Source organism: Bufo gargarizans, chromosome 8 (assembly GCF_014858855.1).
Source record: "Bufo gargarizans isolate SCDJY-AF-19 chromosome 8, ASM1485885v1, whole genome shotgun sequence".
Taxonomy (NCBI): Eukaryota; Metazoa; Chordata; class Amphibia; order Anura; family Bufonidae; genus Bufo; species Bufo gargarizans.
Genome location: NC_058087.1, coordinates 166,906,205 through 166,926,085, shown reverse-complemented (window position 1 = coordinate 166,926,085; position 19,881 = coordinate 166,906,205). Strand labels below are relative to the sequence as shown.

General features: G+C 46.5%; 1 protein-coding gene across 3 annotated transcripts in view; it reads left to right on the top strand.

Annotated features, from left to right (window-relative positions):
- Positions 1-19,881, top strand: part of LOC122944880 (ubiquitin carboxyl-terminal hydrolase 31-like) — a 54,019-nt gene that overhangs the window by 23,596 nt on the left and 10,542 nt on the right. For 2 of the 3 annotated variants that reach the window (XM_044303587.1, XM_044303586.1), the window contains 6 exons: positions 921-1,089; positions 2,111-2,222; positions 3,233-3,327; positions 4,393-4,470; positions 18,677-18,806; positions 18,963-19,082. In XM_044303587.1, coding sequence (XP_044159522.1) covers positions 921-1,089; positions 2,111-2,222; positions 3,233-3,327; positions 4,393-4,470; positions 18,677-18,806; positions 18,963-19,082 — 704 coding nt within the window. The remainder of the gene's footprint in view (positions 1-920; positions 1,090-2,110; positions 2,223-3,232; positions 3,328-4,392; positions 4,471-18,676; positions 18,807-18,962; positions 19,083-19,881) is intronic. The other variant, XM_044303588.1, reaches the window with a different exon arrangement.

Here is a 19,881-nt window from a genome sequence, read left to right as displayed (position 1 = left end):
TAATTAGCCTCCCGCTGTTGCAAGTTAGCCTCCTCGAGGGCTTTCATGACAGCTACCATCTTGTCGAGAGACACAGGTTGTAATCGTGCTGGTTTGATGTAAGACATACAACTGTGCCCGGAAAAACTAAAATATTTCGGCATGCACGCCAGCCTCACTGCTTCTGCCCGCATCCTACACCAATTGTGGGGTTTCGCTCTGGTAGACAGGATTAGCGGACGCAGTATAGAGGCAACAACAAGTTCTTTGGATAAAACAGTTCAGTGTTTTATTCACACTTTAGGCAAGTGACAAAACAAGCAGTCATATTCAAACAAAAAGTCACCTTGCGGTGTTAGTGGTAATAGACACCATGCGGCAATTCTGCCTCAGAGTCCTTGCTGATAGCAGCACCAACCTGTTTTCAAACCACACAAGTAGCAAGCCTTCATCCAGACACAAGGCTTCCAGATCCCAACACAGAGACATGACTCCTGAGCCCAGCTGCCTATTTAAGGACAGCCAGGTGCTGCCAAAACCCGGTCCGATATTTGACCTCACCTGGCTGTAAATATTACAGCCCAGCATATATATATACTCTCTATCTATATCTCAACAACCCACAACAGGTTTACACTTTCAAATTTCTCTTTGCATGTCATAAAACATAAGATTGCAGAGCCCCTGTGCATGTTAGTAGCTATAAGGCAAGCTAGATCATGTGGTTTCCATCTCTGTATTGTGGTTATATGGTTAACCACAGACCAGAGGGGAGATGATGTCACAGTGGGTACAAAGGAAACCAGCGGCGGTGAATAGACAAGTTGTCTGACGACATTCTTTTATTTCTGATTCTGCAACTGGAGCCAAGTGTGGTGTGAAAAGGGCCTCGGTTGTTTGTCAGCTTGCTGCTATTCACAGTGCTTTTTTTTCTGTCACAGGAGTCTGTGTGAACAATAACCAGAATTACATAAGGAATGGGATTGACCAGCATCGGTCTTCTCACTACTCTTCCGGCTCAACGCGGCTCTCCATGAATAGGTTTGGAATAGGAGATCGTATTGTAATCCTGGTGTGTAACAGGTCATACAGCGGGCAGCATGGCAAGAGGTAAGATGGGTCAATCCTAGAAGGCCTCTTTCACCCCACATTGTGCATTCCATGAAAGGGCATCTGTCAGCAGATTTGTACCTATGACACTGGCTGACCTGTTCCATGTGCACTTGGCAGCTGAAGGCATCTGTGTTGGTCCCATGTTCATATGTGCCCGCATTGCTGAGAAAAATGATGTTTTATATGCAAATGACTCTAGGAGCAATGGGGGCGTTATCATTACACCTAGAGGCTCTGCTCTCTGCAACTGATCAGCCCTCTGCACTTTGATAGACAGGACCAGTCAGTGGAAACCTCATTACATCTGTCCCTGACTTCTCCTCAATTCAATCAAATTGCAGAGGGCTCGGAAAGACCGGAGTCTCTAGGTGTAATGGTAATGCCCCGGTTGCTCCCAGAGGCTCATTTGCATATATTAAAATGTCATTTTTCTCAGCAGTCCGGGCACATATGAAAGTAATAGGAGGATCCGTTTGGCCTCACGCACACGACAGTATGTGTTTTCCGATCGGTAAAGAGCTGATCCGCAAAACTTGGATCCTGGGTGTGTGCATGCTGCTATTTAAAAATAAAAACTCCAGTAGAAATGACCTATCCTTGTCTATTTTGGACATTTTCTATCTTTTAGCGGGCCGGTGGAACGGACAAACAAATGCGGGACAGCACACAGTGTTTTGCGCATCTTTTGTGGCCCCCTTGTAATGAATGGGTCTGCATCCGATCCGCAAAAAATGCAGACTGAAAATACGGTTGTGTGCATGAGGCCTAAACCGATCGCAGGCGGCAGTATATATTTCAATCTGTTTAACGGATCAGGGGGTATGGCAGGTTACGACATCCAAACCCCACCTCTTTTGCAATCTCTGCCCAAAAAAAAAAAAAACTTTTGTAACTGATCCAGTTTATCTAAAAATCTGTTTCTGGAAAGAAAGAATTGTAGTGTGAATGCGCCTGAACTGTTCTGTAGTCCAATATTACAGTGGTCTAATGCTTTATGATGTACTTTGGATTCCTATAGGTTCGGCCAGCCATTTGTTCTACATTTAGAGAGGAACATCACATGGGACGTCCTGCAAAAAGAGATCTTGGAGAAAATGCAGTATTCCTTGCGGCCCTCAGCCTGTGTACAGGTGAGCCGTGTCCGTGTTTATACAACAGATTATTTTTTATTTTTTTTTAAAGGACATTAGCAAAAATGTCTTTCTGTCCAGAAACATCACCTCTCTTCCTATACGCTATGTTTGCTTTTGAAGCTCAGACCTAATTTAAAAAAATGGGACTGAGCTGCAGTACCACACATGACCTATGGGCAAGAGTAGTCCTTTTATTTACCACCATTCTTGCTCATAGGTTGCTTGTGGTACTGCAGCTGAATCCTATTTACTTCAATCGGTGTGAGCTGCAATACTACACCTGGTCTATGGATCCAGGATGAAAAATCAGCCCTTATTTTCTAACCTCCTGGCAGTCTACATTGACCATGGAGTATTCAGGTACCACCCCTGTTCACTAGATAATAGCCTCTCATTAAAGGGAATGTCTCCCTTCAGTAAGTGGCATTTATCATGTAGAAAAGGTTAATACAAGGCACTTACTAAAATATTGCGATTGTCCATATTGCCTCCTTTGCAGGCTGGATTCATTTTTCCATCACATTATACACTGCTTGTTTCTGCAATCCAGTAGCGGTGGTCGTGCGTGTACACTATAGGAAAAAGTGCCAGCCTCTCTGGCGGTCGGGACCATGGGAGCACGCATTGGCAGGCATGCGCAGCAGTTCTTGTCCTGGCCACCTCGTATCTACATTGCAAAAAAAGAGCAGTATATAATGTGTTGGAAGAATCCAGCCAGCAAAGGAAGCAGTATGGACAATCTCAATGCATTAGTAAGTGCCTTGTATTAACTTTCTCTACATGATAAATGCCATTTGCTGAAGGTTTACGCTGTGTGCTGTTTTGGAACTTGTGTAGGGAGAGCAGTCTCTCCTCGCAACACCACATTACACATCATGACGTTTATTAGGGGATACAGTGCTAATAATTTTTTCATACTGTTGACTTGTCGTATTCGTCACGTTTGATGGTCGTGTTAACTAGGCGTTGACACCTCGTTTATGTTTTATGTATACTTTTAATGCCAGGTGTGTCCATTCAGCCTCCGGGTGGTTACAGCTGTCGGAATAACTTACCTCCTACCTCAGGAAGAAAAACCTCTGTGTCACCCCACAGTGGAAAGGTAAACCCTGACACCGATGCAGGAAAAGGTGTTTTTTTTATAATAACCTGGGATGCAAGCAAGGAACAGAGCAAATGCCTGAAGCTGGCGCATTACTCTTTAGATGAGTTTGGGGCTTACACTTTCAGAAAGCTGCAGCAGTCGGGACAAGGTAGAACATTGTAATGCACACCCTGTCCTGATTCTGCTTCTCCAAATGGAAACGTCACTCTTTGAATTAAAGAAGACCCGTCCCCTCTCCTGGCATGTCTGTGTTAGTGAATAAGAAATGAGAATTCTGGAGCATCCTTTTTTTTTTTTTTTTTTTTTTTTAAAGTAGACTTTTCAGAATTCTTTTTACATGGACAATACAAGTATTTACTAAAACAGACCTGTCATGAGAGGGAACAGCTCCTTTTTATCTCTGTGTGGGAGATTTAAAATTTTTGTTTCTCTTCCTGCCTTCCCGGACCCATAACTTTATTTTTATTTTTTTCCGTTTGAATAGCGGTAAGAGGCCCCACATAGTTTTACGGGTTTTGTTTTTACAGATTTCCCTATGCAGTAAAATTGACCTGTTACCTCTATTCTGCGGGTCAGTATGATTACAATAGAACCAATTTTTATAGTCTTTCTTGCGTTTTAATACTGAAACAATCCATCTCCATATTCTGAGCTGTTTGATGGCTCATTTTTTGCATGGCAATCTTATTTTTATTCATGCAATTTTGGAGTGTTTGACTTTTTGACGACTTTTTATTAATTAAAAAAAAAAAATTGGGGCAGGTAAAGTAACAAAAAAAGGCAAATCGTGTGTGTGTATATGTGTATGTATGTGTATATATATATATATATATATATATATATATTTATATATTTTTTTTTCCATGAAGGCGTTCACTGTATGGGAAAGATGCATTTATTTTTAATAGTACAGGTGTTTTGGGACCTGACTGTGTAAATGGTCATATTTTATTTAATTTTTTTGAGAAATGGGTCTTCTCGTCTCCTGTTTGCTCAGGTCTTGCTCTTATGGGGAAATGTACGCTTCATTTGTCTATATGAAGTAATTCTGTTTGTTTTCAGGGCTCTCAAATCCTGTGGTATTGGCGGGGCTGCCCATGTAAAGCTTGTGGTGGAATGGGACAGAGAAACTAAAGAATAGTGAGTACAGATACACACTTCATGAAATCTTTAAGGGGGGTTTTCTCAGTAAAGAGACCCTTTCCATAAGCACTACTATCAAGGAAAACCAACACCATAGGTCGGGAGGCTCCCTGCTTTGGATCTCTGTTAAGCCTCATTCACACAGTCAGTGATTTTGAGCCAAAACCAGGTGCGGCTCTAAGCACAGAACAGGAGCAGATCTTTCCCTTATCTCTGTGGAGGCTCCACTCCTGGTTTTGGCTCACAATCACTGATGGAAGTCGCTGAACAAAACACTAACGTGTGAACGAGGCTTTATCCGGAGTGCACTAACAAAGCGCAGCTCCAGCTCTAGGGGGCTTGGTCTTGCACCTTCTGAATCTGGACATGATGAGACGACCCCTCTGGAAATGAATACCTATGAATGTATAATATTTTTAGAATAATTTGGCTGGTGAATGTTGAATGCATATGATGGTGAAGAAATTGTTATATGTTATGTGGTATACTTTATTTTTTTCTGCAAACTACAGTATAGTAAATTTTTCAGAAATGGTTTCGACCATTGGGCACGAAACACAATATTAATAATTGCTAGAGATTCTTGTCCATGGCCTGTGGCTGGTATTGCAATTCGTATTTATATGGATGGGGTTCAGCTGCAATACCAGTCCCCACCCAGAGTCAAGGGCGGCACTGTTTCTTAGCATATAAGACAACCCTTTTCCCTAATTCTTCATTACCCTATTAAAGGGGTTGCCCAGGATTTTACGAGTGCAGGTTAGGCCATCGCTCTTTGGTCTGCAGTGGTCCAGCAAACTGCACCCCCCGCCAATCCGCTGTTCTCCAGTGGCTCCGGTGCCGAAACTGCCCATCTCCGTCCATTGTGTACTGGAAGGAGCTGTGTAGTTCAGACACTGGAGCTGCTGCAGAAGAGCTGATCGGGGGGATGCAGGGTATCGGACCACTGCTGATCAGATAATGATGGTCCGTCCTGAGTAATTGTAAAATCCTGAACAACCACTTTAAAGAAGTTGCTTTTGTTATTCTCACAATTCCCTTGTGATTTTTGACGATTTCCGCGTAGAAGAGAGGTTAAATACTGATCATAGGGGCAGAGATTTTTCTGGCTTTTCCTATTAGTCATCCCATTGAAAAACACTTAAATTGTTCTCTCTGCAGCCTGTAATGGCTGATGGCAGGAAACCGTAGATTGCATTTAGCTGTGAAGCTGTTAAATAACAGGATATATAAGCGGTTAAATGTGGTGGTGATCCAGCCTGCTTCTCCCATTACATGTCACACTTGATGTCTTCAAGAAGCACACAAACTAATGGGCACTAATGGAGCAAATTAAAATTGAGCAGAATCGGGACCAGCTATTTGCAGACAGGATCGTCCTTGTCTTTGACGAGCTGTTTTGATAGCTCCGCCGGTGTAGGCTACACCTGTCTGGTTTTATTACGCTGCCTCTGAAGGATGTCTACTAACCTGTGATGTTTAAGCACAGCTCTGTAATTGCCTCAGTCACGAGCTCGTCTGAAGATACTCGAGGCCGGATCGACACCGCGAGGCGCTAGTCTGTTGCTTTAGACCTATTTTTACTGGTACACATTACTTGGCCCAATCTGGGTGTCACAGTGAAGGCACTCGGACATGAATAAATAGAACCACACAAAGCTACTTACTGCCTGTATTCATAATTCTGCTGCCTGTTCTAGAATTACGCCACCTATCCTTCTGATGGATACACCCCTCACCGCTTTGCCGAGAAGCAGAGTCCGCCTTTTGCAGTGCGTGGTCCGAAGACACCTTCCACAGTGCAAATCGCCAGAGCAAGGTCTGTGCGGACAGTGAGCAAGCGTGGGACACTGGAAGAGTTCAGCTCTGCACTTTGCAGTGTTGTGAATTCAGCTGTAGACTATAATACATAGTGTAACCCAGGATCAGCATCAGCAGTTACTCAGATTTTTATGCAGGCCCATTGAGACCGCAGTCCCTGAGGGACTCGGTGCCCAGCCAACACTACGGCCACGCGTTGACAGTTTTTCCTCCCCAAAATCCGGGACACATCCACGGCAAAATCTGCATGTAAGACGTGTGGCTTTTTCGCTGAGCGTGAAATATTTGAAGCTGACATTTTAAAATCCACACCCTAGGTCAGATTACACTGCAAATTTTTTTTTTTTTGCCCTGTTTGGATGAGATTTAATAAAATCTCATTCTCTTTGCTGCTGCTATAATACACTGAATTTTCCAAACGCATTTCCATGGAGAAAAGTTTGCAGCATATTTACCACGTGTGAACATACCCATATATTTTTTGCAAATGTCATGCAATAATTCTCACCAAACCAGTCCCGAGCTGCTCCAGTGTTAACACTTGTTCCTGACCAGTCTCTGTTCTCGAGGATCCAGCGTGGACTGCTAATAAGATCACCCCTGTGACCAGCGTGTGGACGCAGCCGTCATGTGTCGTAACCTGGTGAACAGAACCCGGCAGGGGTACGGATAAGGTGAGTATTACTCCTTTTGGTTTTTGGAACACTGTACTGACATGATGTGATGGGAGCACAACACTGGAACTCGCAGTATCATACATCGCCATGAGATCGGATCAGCAAAGCCGAGATTAGTCCAGGAAATGTGGGCGTCACGCGGGACTTATTTCACGGACTGAACACAGTTGTTTGAAACCGGCCTAAGGAAAAGGGTGCAACCTCATACGGGTTGTCCAGGTTTCTAGTTTTCCAACTGGAATCCGCCTTTAGATTGTAGACAACACCACGATCTATGTGAAGCCGGATTTAACCATTGAGTGACCACCGTTTATTCTCCTAAGTAGAGATTCATTGTTAAACAGCTAATTGTCACTGTTGTAAATGTCACCTCTGCTTAAAGAGGACCTTTCACCTCTCCTGACATGTCTGTTTTTAATAGCTCCATGCGTTCCCCATGTAATAACAATTCTGGAGCATCTATTCTTATGGCTCTGTTTTGCCGTTCATTTATTTTTTCTACTAGAAGTTATGAATTAATTGCTAGCAGTCTGCAGTAAGGGTGCAGAGGGGAGGTAACCAGTTGGGGGGTGTGTCCCTGCACAGACTCACACTATCCAATCGGTGTTGCCCGTGTCAGACTGCAGGTACACCCACCCAGCTGGTTACCACCCCTCTGTACCCTTACTGCAGACTGCTAGCAATCCTTTCACAACTTCTAGTAGAAATAGAGCCATAGGAATAGATGCTCCAGAATGGTTATTACATGGGGAATGCATGGAGCTATTAAAACAGGCATGTCAGGAGCGGTGAAAGGTCCTCTTTTTAAATGAGTGCAGAGTGCTTGCCTAAATGATGTCACGTTGCAGGCACCAGAATGGAGCGCCAGCATGACACACAAGGAAACGTTTAGGCTCCAAGAGTGCGGCTTGACAGCTCTCAGCAAGAATCGGCCTCCCACCTCCTCCTTATCCCTCATTTACAGCATTACCCTGAGTAATAACATGCTTGCGGGAAATCACATCTCATCAGCTGTAATCCCTTTCCCTAAGAACCAGTTTTGAGCACTGACAATTTCCTGGCGTTTGCTTTTTCAGATGTTACGCGTGACTGCGGCAAGCAAGCTTCGGCTGCAGTGATTTCTCCCTATTGCGTGTGTTCTTGCAGACAGCGTGTGAAATCCTGTCGCTTAACGCACGTAACCACTGAGCCACAACTTCTGTATATTTAGCTTCTTAGTTCTCAGGGGGGTGTCAGGAGAATTTTCAGACTTTGAACGTGCTCAAATAAATAAAATCTGGGTTCTAAAATAAATGAATCCTACTATACCCCCGCATGCATCACCCTCATACGCTCATCGGCGCCATTCATGCTGCTTTGCATCAAAGTGCAACATTTTGTGAAAAATGCACGCAAAATGAAGTGTGACAATACCTCTCAATAATTATATTAAAAACTGCCTTGGCCTTTCAGTGGATTAGAAGTGCACACTGCATGTGTTTGGGTTTTAGCTGACTGCCCAAGTGGTAAGGCTGCCGATTGTCAGGTTCCCTTGCTGCCGGGGAGAAGTCAGAAGCGGTTTTCACCACATAGCCAGCGCTGCGTATGAGAGGAGCTGTGGTATTGCCACTGCATCTCTTGTTCCCAGTGTTCATGTGACTGGTGATCGCTAGGATGACGGTATAAGGAGGCCGCTGCTGGATCCAGTTAGACACCGACCAGCCCTAATAGTGACACCGCACATTGTAGCTGGACAGGTTGTAACAGGGACTGCTATAAAGCCTCAGCTAGTAAACAAGTATAGTGAAAAAGCATATATAAAATTTTATATACTCCAGTGGTCTTTTCTGATATTTTGAGGGGGGGGGGTTAAAACTTTCCCTCCAATTACCTGAAATTGGATGTGGAATATTACGGTAGACAATAATGAATTTGTACAAGTCTATAATAACTGTGTATTACCAGAAGTAAAAATATATAAAATAGCAAATTTTTTGCTAATTATTTCAAGCTATAAGCCCAAAAAATTCTAAAAAGCGTAAGTTATGTAATAAAAAAAATAAGAACGGAAACCTGCATTGTTCGTTAAAGGGCATCTGTCAGCGGATTTGTGTCCATGAAACTGGCCGACCTGTTACATGTGCACTTGGCACATGAAGTCATCTGTGTCGGTCCCATCTTCATATGTGAGAAAAATGATGTTTTAATACATGAAAAAGAGCAACGGGGGCGTTGCCATTACATCCAGAGGAGAGATCATCAGTTTAAACAAAGTGCAGAACCCCTTTAAAGGAGTGTTCCTACCAAATTCATTGATATTTCATCCAGAGGTGATCAGTGTTTAATTGGCTGGGACCCCCCACCAATAGAGTTGAGCGAACACCTGGATGTTCGGGTTCGAGAAGTTCGGCCGAACATCCCGGAAATGTTCGGGTTCGGGATCCGAACCCGATCCGAACTTCGTCCCGAACCCGAACCCCATTGAAGTCAATGGGGACCCGAACTTTTCGGCACTAAAAAGGCTGTAAAACAGCCCAGGAAAGAGCTAGAGGGCTGCAAAAGGCAGCAACATGTAGGTAAATCCCCTGCAAACAAATGTGGATAGGGAAATGAATTAAAATAAAAATTAAATAAATAAAAATTAACCAAAATCAATTGGAGAGAGGTTCCATAGCAGAGAATCTGGCTTCCCGTCACCCACCACTGGAACAATTCTAGTAAGAAGCAGGGCGGCAATACCAGAGGGTTAGACGGATCGTTAGTGATAGGGATATGTGTCAAACAAGATTAGACGATATGACCAATAAATTTAGAGAGCGAGGCTACCCCCCTGATCTATTGAAAATACAGCGTAATAAAGCTGAGATTACACCACCAGATAGAACTAAGAAAGAAACAAGGATCCCCTTAGTGATTAAATACCATCCCTGGTCCCAGCGCCTTAGGACTATTGTTAATCAACATTGGCACATATTATCTAAGTCCTATCCACGGATAGGAGAGTTCCAGAGGCCACCCATGATATGCTATAAACGGGCAGAAAATATTAGGGATAAAATAGTCTGGGCGGATGTGGGAAGTAATAAAATAGAAAGAGGACAGAGTACTTTATCTACACCTAGACGGGGCACTTTTCCTTGTTTAAACTGTGTCAATTGTTCCAGCGTTATAAAGGGTTCATGTTTCTCCCACCCTCACTCAGGTGAAAATATTCCAATAAGGGGCACGTTCACTTGTGATAGTAGATTTGTGGTTTACATTCTTAAATGTCCATGTGGATTACTATATGTGGGGGAAACCTCAATGAGAATGAAGGACAGACTAAGTAAACACAAATCTACTATCCGTAAACAGAATTTATTACTCCCAATACCCCTTCATTTTTATGATAAAAAACACAACATCTCGCAGTTGAGGTATCAGATTATTGAAGGTGTATCATTACCCCGTCGAGGGGGTGACAGAAATAAATTGTTATTGAAAAGGGAGGCTTACTGGATCCATCGTCTTCAGACAATGGAGCCCAGGGGCCTCAATCGTGAGTACAATGTGTCCTGCTTCCTATAAGGCATTCGGCCTTATGCAATCTGATAAATATATTTCTTTTTTTCTTCAGCGTGATTAATCACTGCAAGAATGGACTATGTGACTGAAAATCTTCGCCAGTATAGAGTGGATATGTTTTTTGCGAATTTTCAATTGCGAATTTTCAGTTGCGAATTTTCAGTTGCGAATTTTCAGTTGCGAATTTTCAATTGCGAATTTTCAATTTTCAATTGCGAATTTTCAGTTGCGAATTTTCAATTGCGAATTTTTCAATGCGAATTTTTCATTGCGATTATTTGATATGCGAATTTTATTTAATGAGGGAGGCGGAGCTTCTTTGATGTCAGTTCCTTTGCGTTTCATTTATGTATAAATAGCTGGAGTGTAAGATGTTTTATGCAGTCTGATGAAAGCACATCTGTGCTGAAACGCGTCACTATGCCATTTTGAATATGTGACTGAATAAATCTACATTGTGATCTACATCAGCGAAGTGCCGGTCCTTTCCTTTGAAACCACCACTATAACAGTCCATTCTCAGATATTTAGGCCCCGGCACCCAGGCAGAGGAGAGAGGTCCCGTAACAGAGAATCTGTCTTCATGTCAGCAGAGAATTAGTCTGCATGTCATAGCAGAGAATGAGGCTTCACGTCAGCCACCACTGCAACAGTCCATTGGCATATATTTAGGCCCAGCACCCAGGCAGAGGAGGGAGGTCCCGTAACAGAGAATCTGTCTTCATGTCAGCAGAGAATTAGTCTGCATGTCATAGCAGAGAATGAGGCTTCACGTCAGCCACCACTGCAACAGTCCATTGGCATATATTTAGGCCTAGCACACAGGCAGAGCAGAGAGGTCCCGTAACAGAGAATCTGTCTTCATGTCAGCAGAGAATCAGTCTGCATGTCATAGCAGAGAATGAGGCTTCACGTCAGCCACCACTGCAACAGTCCATTGGCATATATTTAGGCCCAGCACACACACAGGCAGAGGAGAGAGGTCCCGTAACAGAGAATCTGGCTTCATGTCAGCAGAGAATCAGTCTGCATGTCATAGCAGAGAATGAGGCTTCACGTCAGCCACCACTGCAACAGTCCATTGGCATATATTTAGGCCCAGCACACACACAGGCAGAGGAGAGAGGTCCCGTAACAGAGGATCTGGCTTCATGTCAGCAGAGAATCAGTCTGCATGTCATAGCAGAGAATCAGGCTTCACGTCAGCCACCACTGCAACAGTCCATTGTCATAAATTTAGGCCCAGCACCCAGGCAGAGGAGAGAGGTCCCGTAACAGACAATCTGGCTTCATGTCAGCAGAGAATTAGTCTGCATGTCATAGCAGAGAATGAGGCTTCACGTCAGCCACCACTGCAACAGTCCATTGGCATATATTTAGGCCCAGCACACACACAGGCAGAGGAGAGAGGTCCCGTAACAGAGAATCTGTCTTCATGTCAGCAGAGAATTAGTCTGCATGTCATAGCAGAGAATGAGGCTTCACGTCAGCCACCACTGCAACAGTCCATTGGCATATATTTAGGCCCAGCACCCAGGCAGAGGAGGGAGGTCCCGTAACAGAGAATCTGGCTTCATGTCAGCAGAGAATCAGTCTGCATGTCATAGCAGAGAATGAGGCTTCACGTCACCCACCACTGCAACAGTCCATTGGCATATATTTAGGCCTAGCACACAGGCAGAGCAGAGAGGTCCCGTAACAGACAATCTGGCTTCATGACAGCAGAGAATCAGTCTGCATGTCATAGCAGAGAATGAGGCTTCACGTCAGCCACCACTGCAACAGTCCATTCGCATATATTTAGGCCTAGCACCCAGGCAGAGGAGAGAGGTCCCGTAACAGACAATCTGGCTTCATGTCAGCAGAGAATTAGTCTGCATGTCATAGCAGAGAATCAGGCTTCATGTCAGCCACCACTGCAACAGTCCATTGGCATATATTTAGGCCCCGGCACACAGGCAGAGGAGAGGTTCATTCAACTTTGGGTAGCCTCGCAATATAATGGTAAAATGAAAATAAAAATAGGATTGAATGAGGAAGTGCCCTGGAGTCCAATAATATATGGTTATGGGGAGGTAGTTAATGTCTAATCTGGACAAGGGACGGACAGGTCCTGTGGGATCCATGCCTGGTTCATTTTTATGAACGTCAGCTTGTCCACATTGGCTGTAGACAGGCGGCTGCGTTTGTCTGTAATGACGCCCCCTGCCGTGCTGAATACACGTTCAGACAAAACGCTGGCTGCCGGGCAGGCCAGCACCTCCAAGGCATAAAAGGCTAGCTCTGGCCACGTGGACAATTTAGAGACCCAGAAGTTGAATGGGGCCGAACCATCAGTCAGTACGTGGAGGGGTGTGCACACGTACTGTTCCACCATGTTAGTGAAATGTTGCCTCCTGCTAACACGTTGCGTATCAGGTGGTGGTGCAGTTAGCTGTGGCGTGTTGACAAAAGTTTTCCACATCTCTGCCATGCTAACCCTGCCCTCAGAGGAGCTGGCCGTGACACAGCTGCCTTGGCGACCTCTTGCTCCTCCTCTGCCTTGGCCTTGGGCTTCCACTTGTTCCCCTGTGACATTTGGGAATGCTCTCAGTAGCGCGTCTACCAACGTGCGCTTGTACTCGCGCATCTTCCTATCACGCTCCAGTGCAGGAAGTAAGGTGGGCACATTGTCTTTGTAGCGTGGATCCAGCAGGGTGGCAACCCAGTAGTCCGCACAGGTTAAAATGTGGGCAACTCTGCTGTCGTTGCGCAGGCACTGCAGCATGTAGTCGCTCATGTGTGCCAGGCTGCCCAGGGGTAAGGACAAGCTGTCCTCTGTGGGAGGCGTATCGTCATCGTCCTGCCTTTCCCCCCAGCCACGCACCAGTGATGGACCCGAGCTGCGTTGGGTGCCACCCCGCTGTGACCATGCTTCATCCTCATCCTCCTCCACCTCCTCCTCATCCTCGTCCTCCAGTAGTGGGCCCTGGCTGGCCACATTTGTACCTGGCCTCTGCTGTTGCCAAAAACCTCCCTCTGAGTCACTTCGAAGAGACTGGCCTGAAAGTGCTAAAAATGACCCCTCTTCCTCCTCCTCCTCCTCCTCCTCCTCCTGGGCCACCTCCTCTTCCATCATCGCCCTAAGTGTTTTCTCAAGGAGACATAGAAGTGGTATTGTAACGCTGATAACGGTGTCATCGCCACTGGCCATGTTGGTGGAGTACTTGAAACAGCGCAACAGGGCACACAGGTCTCGCATGGAGGCCCAGTCATTGGTGGTGAAGTGGTGCTGTTCTGTAGTGCGACTGACCCGTGCGTGCTGCAGCTGAAACTCCACTATGGCCTGCTGCTGCTGCTCGCACAGTCTGTCCAGCATGTGCAAGGTGGAGTTCCACCTGGTGGGCACGTCGCATATGAGGCGGTGAGCGGGAAGGCCGAAGTTACGCTGTAGCGCAGACAGGCGAGCAGCAGCAGGATGTGAACGCCGGAAGCGCGAACAGACGGCCCGCACTTTATGCAGCAGCTCTGACATGTCGGGGTAGTTGTGAATGAACTTCTGCACCACCAAATTCAGCACATGCGCCAAGCAAGGGATGTGCGTCAAATTGGCTAGTCCCAGAGCTGCAACGAGATTTCGCCCATTATCACACACCACCAGGCCGGGCTTGAGGCTCACCGGCAGCAACCACTCGTCGGTCTGTTGTTCAATACCCCGCCACAACTCCTGTGCGGTGTGGGGCCTGTCCCCCAAACATATGAGTTTCAGAATGGCCTGCTGACGTTTACCCCGGGCTGTGCTGAAGTTGGTGGTGAAGGTGTGTGGCTGACTGGATGAGCAGGTGGAAGAAGAGGAGGAGGAAGCCGAGAAGGAGGAGGTGGCAACAGGAGGCAAAGAATGTTGCCCTGCGATCCTTGGTGGCGGAAGGACGTGCGCCAAACAGCTCTCCGCCTGGGGCCCAGCTGCCACTACATTTACCCAGTGTGCAGTTAGGGAGATATAGCGTCCCTGGCCGTGCTTACTGGTCCACGTATCTGTGGTTAGGTGGACCTTGCTACAGATGGCGTTGCGCAGTGCACACTTGATTTTATGGGATACTTGGTTGTGCAGGGAAGGCACGGCTCTCTTGGAGAAGTAGTGCCGGCTGGGAACAACATACTGTGGGACAGCAAGCGACATGAGCTGTTTGAAGCTGTCTGTGTCCACCAGCCTAAATGACAGCATTTCATAGGCCAGTAGTTTAGAAATGCTGGCATTCAGGGCCAGGGATCGAGGGTGGCTAGGTGGGAATTTACGCTTTCTATCAAATGTTTGTGAGATGGAGAGCTGAACGCTGGCGTGTGACATGGTTGAGACGCTTGGTGACGGAGGTGGTGGTGGTGGTGTTGGTGGTACATCCCCTGTTTGCTGGGCGGCAGGTGCCAACGTTCCTCCAGAGGCGGAGGAAGAGGCCGAGGCGGCAGCAGCAGAATAGGCCGAGGCGGCAGCAGCAGAAGAGGTAGCAGGGGGAGCCTGAGTGACTTCCTTGGTTTTAAGGTGTTTACTCCACTGCAGTTCATGCTTTGCATGCAGGTGCCTGGTCATGCAGGTTGTGCTCAGGTTCAGAACGTTAATGCCTCGCTTCAGGCTCTGATGGCACAGCGTGCAAACCACTCGGGTCTTGTCGTCAGCACATTGTTTGAAGAAGTGCCATGCCAGGGAACTCCTTGAAGCTGCCTTTGGGGTGCTCGGTCCCAGATGGCGGCGGTCAGTAGCAGGCGGAGTCTCTTGGCGGCGGGTGTTCTGCTTTTGCCCACTGCTCCCTCTTTTGCTACGCTGTTGGCTCGGTCTCACCACTGCCTCTTCCTCCGAACTGTGAAAGTCAGTGGCACGACCTTCATTCCATGTGGGGTCTAGGACCTCATCGTCCCCTGCATCGTCTTCCACCCAGTCTTGATCCCTGACCTCCTGTTCAGTCTGCACACTGCAGAAAGACGCAGCAGTTGGCACCTGTGTTTCGTCATCATCAGAGACATGCTGAGGTGGTATTCCCATGTCCTCATCATCAGGAAACATAAGTGGTTGTGCGTCAGTGCATTCTATGTCTTTCACCGCTGGGGAAGGGCTAGGTGGATGCCCTTGGGAAACCCTGCCAGCGGAGTCTTCAAACAGCATAAGAGACTGCTGCATAACTTGAGGCTGAGACAGTTTCCCTGGTATGCATGGGGGTGATGTGACAGACTGATGGGGTTGGTTTTCAGGCGCCATCTGTGCGCTTTCTGCAGAAGACTGGGTGGGAGATAATGTGAACGTGCTGGATCCACTGTCGGCCACCCAATTGACTAATGCCTGTACCTGCTCAGGCCTTACCATCCTTAGAACGGCATTGGGCCCCACCATATATCGCTGTAAATTCTGGCGGCTACTGGGACCTGAGGTAGTTGGTACACTAGGACGTGTGGATGTGGCAGAACGGCCACGTCCTCTCCCAGCACCAGAGGGTCCACTAACACCACCACGACCATGTCCACGTCCGCGTCCCTTACTAGATGTTTTTCTCATTGTTATGGTTCACCACAACAACAAATATATTATTTGGCCCAATGTATTGTATTCAAATTCAGCGGGATATAAATTTGAGGCCTAGTATTTAGGCGCTGGGTGACCGGTATGGATTTAGTGACAGAATTAGACTTGGAAATGCACAGAAGCGTGTGTGTGTGAAGTTATTCTGAATGACCCAATGTGCACCTTGAATATTATATACCCTTTTAGGGATAGATTTCAAATAGCTCTGATATAGCAGAAACCACTAAATTATGAAATTGCTAAATTGGGAATTGTATTTCAACCCAGAACAAGAAATGTGCTTGAACGGACACTAAATAACTCGCCCAGCTACAGCACTAAGGACAGATTTAGCTGGATATAAATTTGAGGCCTAGTATTTAGGCGCTGGGTGACAGGTATGGGTTTAGTGCCAGAATTAGACTTGGAAATACACAGTAGCGGGTGTGTGTGAAGTTATTCTGAATGACCCAATGTGCACCTTGAATATTATATACCCTTTTAGGGATAGATTTCAAATAGCTCTGATATAGCAGAAACCACTAAATTTTGAAATTGCTAAATTGGGAATTGTATTTCAACCCAGAACAAAAAATGTGCTTTGACGGACACTAAATAACTTTCCCAGCCACAACAGGACAGCGGTAACGAGAGATTTAGCGGGATATAAATTTGAGGCCTAGTATTTAGGCGCTGGGTGACCGGTATGGATTTAGTGACAGAATTAGACTGGGATATGGCCAAAAAATAACCACACTATTGCTGGTTAAATGCACTTGGTGATGGGCGCAGCTTGCCCCTGATGTAGTATATGGCCAAAAAATGAACAGACTATTGCTGGTTAAATGCACTTGGTGTCACAGCTTGACCAACCACACTACTGAGGGTTAAATGCACTTGGTGACGGGCGCAGCTTGCCCCTGATTTAGTATATGGCCAAAAAATGAACAGACTATTGCTGGTTAAATGCACTTGGTGTGACAGCTTCACCCTGATGTAGGCTTTAGCCAAAAAACAACCACACCATTGAGGGTTAAATGCACTTGGTCGCAGCTTGTGCTGGCGCACCACAAGACACAAAATGGCCGCCGATCACCCCAGAAAAATGTGACTGACAAACGGTCTGGGCAGCCTAAAAACAGTGAGCAATTGAGGATCAGCAGCTCAATGATCCACAGCTGCAGATCGATCAGTTAATCAAGTCCTTTGGAGGAGTTAATCTGCCTAATCTCGCCCTACTGTCGCAGCCGCAACCTCTCCCTACGCTAATCAGAGCAGAGTGACGGGCGGCGCTATGTGACTCCAGCTTAAATAGAGGCTGGGTCACATGGTGCTCTGGCCAATCACAGCCATGCCAATAGTAGGCATGGCTGTGATGGCCTCTTGGGGCAAGTAGTATGACGCTTGTTGATTGGCTGCTTTGCAGCCTTTCAAAAAGCGCCAAGAAAGCGTCACAAAAGCGCGAAGAAAGCGACGAACACCGAACCCGAACCCGGACTTTTACGAAAATGTTCGGGTCCGTGTCACGGACACCCCAAAATTCGGTACGAACCCGAACTATACAGTTCGAGTTCGCTCATCCCTACCCACCAATCAATAGATTGAGCGCCATTCCTCCACACCGTAGTCGTACATGCACATTTCCGCTTCATTACAACTCTTTTCAGTTTATACATTTGCTTTGCATTTCATGCCCTTTCCTATTTTTGAGCTCTTCATATGTTCCTGAATGGGATGACGTACATGAAGTCCAAAAAAATCTGAGCCCTTGTGATCGCTACTCCACAGGACATGCCATGAATGTCTAATAGATGCAGGAATGGGCTTTCCCATCCTGCCTGATGGTCTGTCTGCTTCAGATTCCAGGCAGAGTATGAATGGGACAATCTCCATTATCTCTTTTGGGACTTATGGCCATGCATGTCCTCTTCTCCAATCATTCTTTATCTGAATGTGGTGTCTGACAATCAACTCACCAGGTGGAATGGGGGTGGGGAGGCCCATTTCGTTGGAGATAGATGCAGGTCTCCTGGAACCCACATGTATCAGACATTTTTGGTATATCGCTTTTAAATGGATTGCCCGACGCCCTCTCTCCTGCCCGATCTGACATCAAATGTGGAGAGACAGTACTGCCCAATGCCTAGGAAGTATTGTGCATGTGCCCATTTTATTCAATAGGGCACGTGCATCACTATGTCGGATGCCGAATGTCCCGTTGGCATCCCATCTCCCCTCGCTGGCCTGTAGCATCATCATCTCCATTCCAGCGTCAGATCGGTCAGGAGAGAGGGGCTGGAGAAGCCCTTCTGCAATCACTTCTGCATGGGTTTTGTATGTTCTCACCATGTTTGGCAATGAGAAACAAATATTGGTTTGCGTTTCACAATGGGAGTTCCTTGCTGTATGCGCATGTAATGACGGGGTCTGTCTGTCCTTTTAACATGTCAGGCTAATAACTATGGCAGCAATTAAGTTGTGGAAGATGATTTGCACTTGTAATGTAAACTGCCAGCCTCACCCAATATACATGTGAACGGTATGAGCAGCTAAGCTGTACGATTAGGTATATAGATGACTGATGGACAATTACTTTTAAACGATGGTCTCATCCGCCCTGTGCTCCATTTTGCAGCCTTTTCGGGAACACAGAAGAGGAATATGTCCCTGACTCTGAGAGCGTCCGCCTGCAGCGGGAGCTGCACCATCAGCCGCAGTGCTGCAGCCTCTCCCAGTGTTTCCAGCTGTATACCAAAGAGGAGCAGGTTAGTGGAGAGTCTATGGCGCCGTAAGGGCCAGTCTGTGTGACGTGACCTCTCATTTCAGTAATTTGTTTTCCTGTTGAATACTTGCCGCCTGTGCTGTATATTTTATGCTTATCAAATCCATCTGCCTGACCCGCTTGTGCCGCCTATTTGCAGCTGGCTCCCGGCAATGCCTGGCGCTGCCCTCACTGTAAACAGCTGCAACAGGGCAGCATTAAACTCAGCCTGTGGACCCTGCCTGATGTGCTTATACTACACCTGAAAAGATTTCGACAGGTAAGAGGGCGTCCACTCTGCAAAGTATAACTATCGGTCGCTGTAACCATTAGCTGCTTATGTTGAAAGCTTTACTAACTTACTGACCACAGATCCGATGTAGAGACTCCGGACACTCCTGCGCCAAATGCATGGAAATAAGTCCTAAAATCCAGTTTGGGGCCTGTAGTTCTTTAAAGGGGTATTCCGGTATAAACTCCTGCTGAATGTATGGGGTTCAAAGAAAAAATTCTCAATAAGTGTTTTTACGAGACTTTAACAATGATGCCCTTTCTCCTAAATAGGTTATCATCAGTATCGCACCCTGGACCCCTGGCGATCAGCTGTTTGAGAAGGCACCGGCGCTCACAGTAGCTCCATGGCCTTCTCTCAGCTTTTCCTAGGCCCAGTGATGAGACGTTCATCGGTCATGTAGCCTACGCGCCGCTCAGCCCCATAGACGTTAATGGGGCTGAGCGCTGTGCTTGGTAAGCTGCGAGAAGGTTGCGGCGCTCACAGGTTTGCTGTTGCCGCCTTCTCAAACAGCTGATTGTCGGGGGTCCCGGGTGTCAGACCCCCACCAATCAGATACTGATGACTAGTGTTGAGCGAACTTCTGTTTTAAGTTCGGCGTCTAAAGTTCGGCTTCCGGTTAGCGGAGAATCCCGATATGGATTCCGAATTCCGTTGTGGTCCGTGGTAGCGGAATCAATAATCGGCCATTATTGATTCCGCTACCACGGACCACAACGGTATTCGGAATCCATATCGGGATTCTCCGCTAACCAGAAGCCGAACTTTAGACGCCGAACTTAAAACA